At 48.6% G+C, this 8,064-nt stretch overlaps 1 protein-coding gene across 1 annotated transcript; it reads right to left on the bottom strand.

Moving 5' to 3' along the window:
• Positions 1–5,917: 5,917 nt before the first annotated feature.
• Positions 5,918–7,742, bottom strand: LOC131403955 (ral guanine nucleotide dissociation stimulator-like). Its single transcript, XM_058538142.1, has 4 exons — positions 7,693–7,742; positions 6,603–6,724; positions 6,301–6,401; positions 5,918–5,994 (listed from the first exon to the last, which is right to left on the bottom strand). Exons 1-4 carry the CDS (start codon positions 7,708–7,710, stop codon positions 5,918–5,920), a joined length of 318 nt encoding a protein of 105 aa, XP_058394125.1. The 5' UTR covers positions 7,711–7,742.
• Between the last annotated feature and the right edge of the window lie 322 nt (positions 7,743–8,064).

Raw genomic sequence — 8,064 nt, 5'->3', positions numbered from 1 at the left:
GAAGTGGATAACCTGTAGGTAGCTTCAGAAGGGTGCATGGATGGTTCATTGATTGGTGAGTTTGGGGTGGCAGGCTGTGCAGAGTGACACCCAGGGGTAGACAGCTTATTACCACAAATAAGTGAGTTTGGGGACACTGAGAGAGAAGCAAATTATTTGAGGATGTGATTTGTTGAAGTTGGGACCTGGTCATTGTGAGTTGAGTCATCACTGATGTGGTGAGTGGGCAGGTAGATAAATGGGTCTGGGGGTCAGAGTTAGGTCTCTGTTGATTATTTGGACATGTTTGGGTCGTTAGTGGTATTTGAAGCCAGGGAAATGCATGGGTTTTGCCCAAGAAGGAGGGTGCAGATGGGGAACAGGTGTCAGAGCAGGGCTCACTTCCAGGAATCATCCATCGTTGTGGGGTGGTAATAAAGGTAAGCAAGGATGTTGCTCAGGAAGTTTAGACAGGCAAGAACAGGACAGTGTAGGGTGGTGGATCCCAAAGACAAATCAGCTTTTAAAAGGACATTGCTGTCCGCAATGTCACCTGCTACTGCAGAGCATGTCAGACAAATCATGAAAAGTCCCCAGTTGATTAGAAAGAGACACGGCTTGTGAGGTTAGCAAGAGAAGCATCCACAGAATGGGGATGGGATTAGGTGGGCACTGTGGAAACAGAGGCATTGGGATATATGTGAACTTTTTGCAATGTATGCCTGGCAGGAGGAGGAAAGTAGGGGCGTGGAGGGTGAGGACTATTAGGAATTCTGGATGAGAGATTCGTTTGTAGATGGTAGAGATTTGTGCATATTTGAAACTTGAGGGATGATTCCAGTAGGGAAGTTATGGAAAGCACAACAAATATTGAGGGCATGATGTCATTGAAATGGAAGGATAAGATAAAAATCAGAGTCGTTTCAGCCAAAAAATCAATTTCTTTGGATATAACAACAGAAAGGGTGTGATAAATGAATTCCTTATGAGGAATATTTGTAGATCTGATGACTAGAGAGTGAAACAGTTCTTGTCTGGTGGTTTACAATTTATCTGTGAAATATGGAGGATGTCGGAATATAGAGATTTATGGAACTCAAGAAATGGAAAGAATTGAGCAGGGCATTCAGGAAGCATTAGAGCATGCATATAAGTCCATTGGTTGCTGTTGATTCTCTGTTGGCATCCACAGGTTTCTGGTGCATTCTCTCTTCAGTGCAAGTGTCAACATGGCATGGCAGGTATTTGAAATCATCTTAAGTGTGCAGGGTGGATATGATGGCAATAAAGAATCTTGGAGTATGGTCAGTGGATGACTGAAATGATGCACTGTGAATCTGAGGTTACTAGAAAGGAGTATGAGAAGAAAAAGAGTGGTTTGTGAAGACATTCCTACTGGAGTAATCTAGTTTATTGAAGAATGATTCTTTAGAGTGGATTGATTTGTGTAAAAACTGGAAAAGTGGAAATTTGTGGTGGGAATATGGTGTTTGTGAATTACTGATTTGTGAGCAGGAGAATTTTGGGTGAAGATAGGATCGGGTGTGGAAGTGGATGACTAATAATGGAATAGTGAATAATTTCATTAGAGATGAGGCACTAAAAGGATCTATGGAGTCCTTGGAAGTCGTGTGTCCCAATAACAGTTGGCTGTGGGGAACCAGCATGTGTGAATTTGACCATGACAGAGAGAGGAGGAGAGGAACATCCTGAAGCAAGATGGCAGAGGGAAGTTGGTCTGGATTTGACACTAGATAATGACCTGGCTATTTCTGTCCTTGTCTCACCTCAGCTTGATGGTGTCACTGAATCCTGTTCTCCACATGTGGTCCCTGTACCAGCAGGATCAACATCACCTCTTAGAAATGAAAAGTCTCCATTCCTTCCCTAGACCTACTTGGGTTGAGGTCCAGCACTCTGAGTTTTAAAAACCCTCCAATGATTGTGATGCACGGTGTGAATTGAGACGCATGTGTCCAGGGAGAGAAGGAGGGTGGAATATCTATGTGAGCTGAGAACGATCTCCATGGATGGTAATCTTCATCATCCATTTTGTTCAAATTTCAGATTTTATTTTGTTTTGAAAGAGAAAGCTCAAAAAACATGGCCCGACTTCATAGTGGAAACAGTAAGACCATGAAACTAAACCCGATCAGAAAACTGAAGTTCTACGCACCTAGAAGCCTAAACAGCTGTATGTTCCAGAGGCCAGTTACTGGACTAACTGCCCATCCTGGCGGTGAGGTCAGGTGCAGTCAGTGGGAGGAGACCTTGGAGAAGCCGCAGAAGGTCTGTGGATACTGTAGACTGCAGGGACTCCAGGCCTGCAGCAGTGAAGGAGAACTCTTACGTTCTTTGGAGTCGCAAATACCTTCTAAACAGTCGCACAGACTGGCCCATGTGAATCCCTGGACATGCTGGGGCCGAGGGATCTGCACACCAGCCCTGAGCCCACCCGGGCCACTGTCCATATTGGGCAGAGATGAGTCCAGGGATGGGTCTGGGTCGCTCACAGCCCCTCTGCAGGCAACGGACATCTTCTAGAGATATCAGGAGACAGACACAGAAAGTGAGGAAAAGCATGGGACAGACTGACGGTGGCCTCGAGGACAGACGAGATTGCCGGGGAGGCAGAGAGAGCAAGGAGCCAAGAAAGGCATCCTGAAAACACAGTGAGGAAGGCAACATCAGTTCTAAAGAAAAGGAGAGTGGTGCCGATGAGAAATTCCCCACGAGACAGGCTTGACTCTCACAGCATCTCTTTGTAACGGCCATCATGATCTTGAGCTTTCATGGTAAACCTCAATTTTTATTTACCATGAGTTTTCTCCTTTTTATATTAAAATTGATAGGAGAATTGAAGCTGAGGAATTAGTGTTTTGAAGTTACATTTGTATTTTCTAGAACTTACACTCAATGAAGAGATAATACCTACTTGAACAAGATTTGTCTGTTAATTTCTATTAAATCCGATTCCATAAATTTTTATTGTGATTTTGCTTTTTTTTTTTTTTTTGCTGAGGAAGATTCATCGTGAGCTAACATTTGTTGCCAATCTTCCTCTACTTTGTGTGTGGGTCACCGTCACGGCATGGCTGCTAATGAGTACTGTAGGTCCGTGCCTGGTAACTGAACCTGGGACACCAAAGCAGAACATGCCAAACTTAACCACCTGGCCAGAGGCCAGCACCATGATTGTGCATCTAATTATAACATAAAATCCATCAATCTTCTCTTCATTGTCACATGGTAATTCAGACATAGGTGATTTCAATATCATGAATTAAGTATCTCTTATCTGTTACCTGGCAAACTTGTGTAGCTTTGATTTTGGAATCTCCAGAATGAGCATACCCCCTGGGGGCATTATTTTCCCCGTAGAGAACCTTGCAGCAGGCTCATTGCCTTCCTTCCCACACGAGATCCAGAGTCATGGAAATGTGTTCGCCTTGCACACAGCACAGAGCACATAGGAATTACTCAACAAACACGTGATAAGTGAATAACTGGTGGCATCATCAGGTCATTCACAGAAGCCAGACTGAGAGAGAGCTTCCTTAGGTCAGGAAGGAGAAGCATTCCTTTATATTTGTGAGGTTTTAATTTGTAACATTGTAATATGAACAGCAAGTATACTACATTTATCAAAATTGTGTTCTGAAGGTTTTCAAAAATCTCTAAATCTCAGAATAGAGAAAAATCAATCTCTGTGAACCTGTTACTTGCTTTAAAGATTGTCAACTCGTATACCATCTGGCTTTGTTTATCCTCACACCAAGACCCCAAGAATTAACCAGAAGAGATGTCTGAGAGCACATCATTTCAGCTGTAAATATTTCTGTTTCTCTTACAGATGAGGGATTTTTGGAACACAAACACAATAATATTATCACACACAAAAATAAAAATGTCATTCGGATAATCAACTGTCCAGTCAGTATCCCAAGTCTCCCAGTTTTGTCAAGGTTATTTCCTGGTTTTACATTTTATTTGAGTCTGGATCTTCATGAAACCCTTCTTTTGCAATTGGTTGATCTGTTTCTGAAGTCACTTTTAATCTCTTAGTAGTTCATGCATCTTGGGATTTGGGTGGGATATGAGTGTGTGTGTTTGTGTGTCTACACTGATGCATGAATTCTTTCTTTCCTGGATGGCAGTGTCCTGAAAGGAAGGACCTGGGCTGTGGGAAGCAGGATTTCTACTCTGCTTCAGGCTGAACTGAAAAGGCATCCGTGGGTGACACTTGCAGCCTTCAGAAAGGAGGGGGAAGAAGTACCAAGGAATTCAAGACAATGGCCCTTGTCTTACAGGGTGTTTTCAGGGCATGATGTTCAAAATGCCAGGTGCTAAGACTTTAGCTCCACGTCGTCGGGTGGATTCTCAGCATGAGCTCTGAGCAGTGTCTGTTCACCACACATGTGGGGAGCATTTCAGTATTTTAATTGTTAAGGTGGTATCTGTTGTGTCTGTGGTGTCTAAGATTGGTGGAATTCCCCTGCTGGACCCACTTCTATACCTGCCCCTCTCCTGCCTCATCTTTCAAAACTCCCAACAGTAAAGTTTCACATCCCTGTAACACAAATCCACATAACCACAGCACAGACTGGGGAAAAGAACACAGCCGTCCCAGGGACTAAGTGCTCTATTCGCTCAGGCCCAGCTGCCACTTTGGGACAAGTCAGTAACAACACGACTGAGTGTGTAAACTAGTGATTGTCTAAGACCATGGACCTCAGAACCACAGGGGCCCAGATGTCACCCAGGGCAGCAAGGGACGGTGTGGGTCATTCAGTGGACAGGATTAAGGTCTATTGTCCTGGCAAACCAGAGCTCACCACTGATCCATCAGGCTCAGCCAGGGAGGAATGGCCACGATGTACCTGACAGAGAGGCTGGGGGCCTTCTAGGGAATTTCTGCCAAAAAAGAATCATACAAGGAAGTGCGGGGATGCTGGAAATCCTAGTTCACAGGGAGCAGTGAGGTTTATGGAACAAAGTCCTGTTGTAGCTTTAAAAGCTGCATCATGAATCTTTCCCTCTGGATATGAAACAAGCGAGAAAAGGACTTCCTAGGGCATGGGCCAGGATCCCAGGTTTCCAGTCTTGGCGAAGGGTGAACAGGGAGTACTAGAGGCGGCCTGGTGGGGATGTCCTGTCGGCCCTTAGTCCATCTGCACATGGTGTTCCTCTGGCCTTGTCTGTTCCACATGCAAACTTTTATCTTTTTATATTTTTCCTCATTTAGTGTTGATGCAAATCCAGAGACTGTTTAGCAAACAGCAATTTCCAATATCTGATCAAAGAAACATTAACAAGAGAAGCAAAAATCATTCCTTCTTCCTGATAAGCTGTAGAAAGACAGCCACTGTCCTGGGGAAGGACATGGTCCTGGTAAGTGCTATTTGAAAGACACCCACATTTCAGTGGTTATTGCTCTGCCTGGGAATGTCCCTCCAACCTCGACATCCAGGGAGATCTGAGGGGCTGTCTCTGCTCCTGGCCCAGGTGAACCACACAGAAATGCACCTGTCCTCTGAGGAAGGGGGACTTGAGGGTGTCATTAAGTAGCCAGGGAGGAGGCTGGCCCTCCTCCCTTCTCCCACATACAATAAGATGTGACCATACACAAGTTCTTAATTCAAGGAGGAAAATAAGATTCTGTGTCTCTTTTACATGAACATAAGAAGTGAAAGAACCACACCACAACACCCAGGCTGCGACAGAAACAGGATATAACGTAAGAGTCAAACCTACCATTTACTATTAAAGAAATAATATCACTCCTCCCCAATGGGTTAATGGTCGCAGGGGTGGAGATGTCAGGGAGTTGGAAGGGGTGGTGCCCTCCCTCTGGGGCTTTAGGGGAAACCAGGGAAAGTCTTAGGATGTCATCGTTCACTCAGGGTGGGAAGAGCTGGCCCGGTGCACCCCGAGGGCGTCAGTGTCTCTGCTGGTCAGGAGGAGCTGCCCTTGTGGTCTCCAGAGTGTGACGGCTCATCGCCAAGGGCGTGGTGGCTGAAGAGAAGAAACAGACTATTTTGGGGTCCCTCCCTGTGATTCATGGCACACCTCCCTGCACCTCTGCACTCTGAGCCAAACTCTGTGCCGAGTGCTCAGTCCATCAACAGCACCCCGTTTGTCCCTGATGCGAGAGGCATCATTTAGCATCACCCATTTCAGAGGATTCAACTAAATCCCAGAGAGGACAGGGGAGCGGCCTGTCCCAGGCCTGCTCAGCAGTGGAGCTGGGATCCAGTTCCATGCTTAGCCCGAAGCTGTACTGAGCCCCTGGATTCAGTCGCTCCTGGTCCCAACACTCACTCGGCCCTGAACTGGAGGATGTCCGGTTCCTCTTTCTCCTGAAGAGCCGCATTTTGCTCGCCTTCTGGTGTGCGGGCTCCAGCCGGCAGGAGACCCAGTAGCTACAGGACAGAGTGGCCTGTGAGCTACCAGGAGCCACACCTCAGGTGCCCCTCCCAGAGCCTGCCAGCAGATGAGTCCCAGTGCCCCATGGGTCACCACGCTACGAGTTCTGTGGCTGATCAGCGATCCAGGCCACAGGCTCTGGAGCTGGCCATCAGAGAGAGTCTGCCCTGCCCTCACCCAACTCCTGTCCCCCTCACCTCTCATGGACACTGATGGGCTCCATGGCCTGGAACCAGGCCCCAAATCGCTCGTTGGGCTCCAGGTCATATGCATTTGCAGCCTGCTGGAGCAGCTGCATCCTCCTGATGACTTTGAATTTCTGGGAGGAAGGACAGGATGCAGACAGGGCTTGGGTGGGGAACGCTGCCAGGCACTTGTGTGGAGTGAGGATATGGTCTGGGGTCTGTGCTCACTCGGGAACCCTCCTTCCTTCCCACTCCATTCAGGACTTGCCTGTCCTCACAGTTGGCTTGAATTAGTTCCTCATCCAGGAAGGTGTCCTTGATGCCAGCCCCTCCCGCACCCGCCAACGTGATGGGATGCCCAGCTCTGTGGATCTGACTCTCTCAATAAATGTAAGACCCAAGGGATGAGGCCAGAGAAAGTCTTGCCAGGGGAGGTCTCTGATTTCCACATCCCCACCCTCCCCATAGCTGCTCACTTCACACCATTTCTGGAAGTTGACCCGATTTCCCTGGAAGGGAGACAGCCAATGTCCGTCAAAAACAGCCCCCTAAGCCCAGAACCAACCCCCATCCCACCCCTTTCAGGCTACAGGAATGTCAGGGCCCAGCAGAGGGCAGACCTTCCACAAAGAGAACTTGACACTGGGCCAGGCTCTGGGCTCCAGAGCAGGAGAGACAGGGGAGCTGAGGCCAGAAACCTTCTGTAGCACACCCTCTCTGATGACAGACGGGGAGACTGAGGCCTCAGGGAGGAAGGGACAGCTGGAACACAGAAGTGCTTCCTCACTTGCAGGGGCTGATGGCACTCCCCCAGGGGCAGGGCCCGAGGGGGAGGCTGAATCCATCTCAGACACAGCCTCCTGCAGCTCTGCAGGCAGGCAGCTATGAGCTTCACCAGCCCAGGTAGACTGGTGGGGGGCTTATGCGGAGCGTCTATTCAAGCATTGCTAAGATGGGCCTGACTCCCCAGCTCCCAGGGGTGGCCATGGGGCTCTCATCAGAGGAGGTTTGCCAGGTACTGAGAGCTCAGGTCTCAGTGCAGGGCTCTCGCCTCCCAAACCTCAGGATCCTGCTCCCTGTCCCCATCTCCAGGCTCACTCACTTCCAGATCATCCGCCATCCCAATGTCCAGCAGCTTCACCTGATAGAGGAACGTGCCCAGGAAGGGGATGACACCCTGTGAAATCAGGGTGGGAGTGGTGAGATGAGTCCCAACTCTCAGGTGCCCCCATGGACCCTCCCCCAAATCCCTTCACCCCAGCCTTCTGCCTACCACAGACTCCCACAGAGAACAGCCTAGGACCCTCAGCAGCCTCCCCCCAGTTGCCCCCTCCAGGACCACCCAACTTCTCCAGTCACCTCCAAGGGGCGGCTTTTGGCAAATCCCAGGGTATGTGGTCCCTGCCCCTCCCCTCCCTAACCCATCCTGGGCCCAGCTCTTCCAGGCCTCCTCCTGGTCACTTCCAGGGCAGGC

The sequence above is a fragment of the Diceros bicornis genome, unplaced genomic scaffold, assembly GCF_020826845.1.
Source record: "Diceros bicornis minor isolate mBicDic1 unplaced genomic scaffold, mDicBic1.mat.cur scaffold_97_ctg1, whole genome shotgun sequence".
Taxonomy (NCBI): Eukaryota; Metazoa; Chordata; class Mammalia; order Perissodactyla; family Rhinocerotidae; genus Diceros; species Diceros bicornis.
Note: the sequence above shows the minus strand (reverse complement) of the source record. Positions and strands in the feature narration are given on the sequence as shown.

What these genes read in the sequence shown, in the direction of transcription:
- LOC131403955 (XM_058538142.1), bottom strand. An exon ending in CCCATCAGTGTCCATGAGAG is followed by an intron (nt 6,402 to 6,602) that starts GTGAGGGGGACA and finishes TCTGTCCTGTAG; the next exon opens with CTACTGGGTCTCCTGCCGGC. An exon ending in ATCCTCCAGTTCAGGGCCGA is followed by an intron (nt 5,995 to 6,300) that starts GTGAGTGTTGGG and finishes TCTTCTCTTCAG; the next exon opens with CCACCACGCCCTTGGCGATG.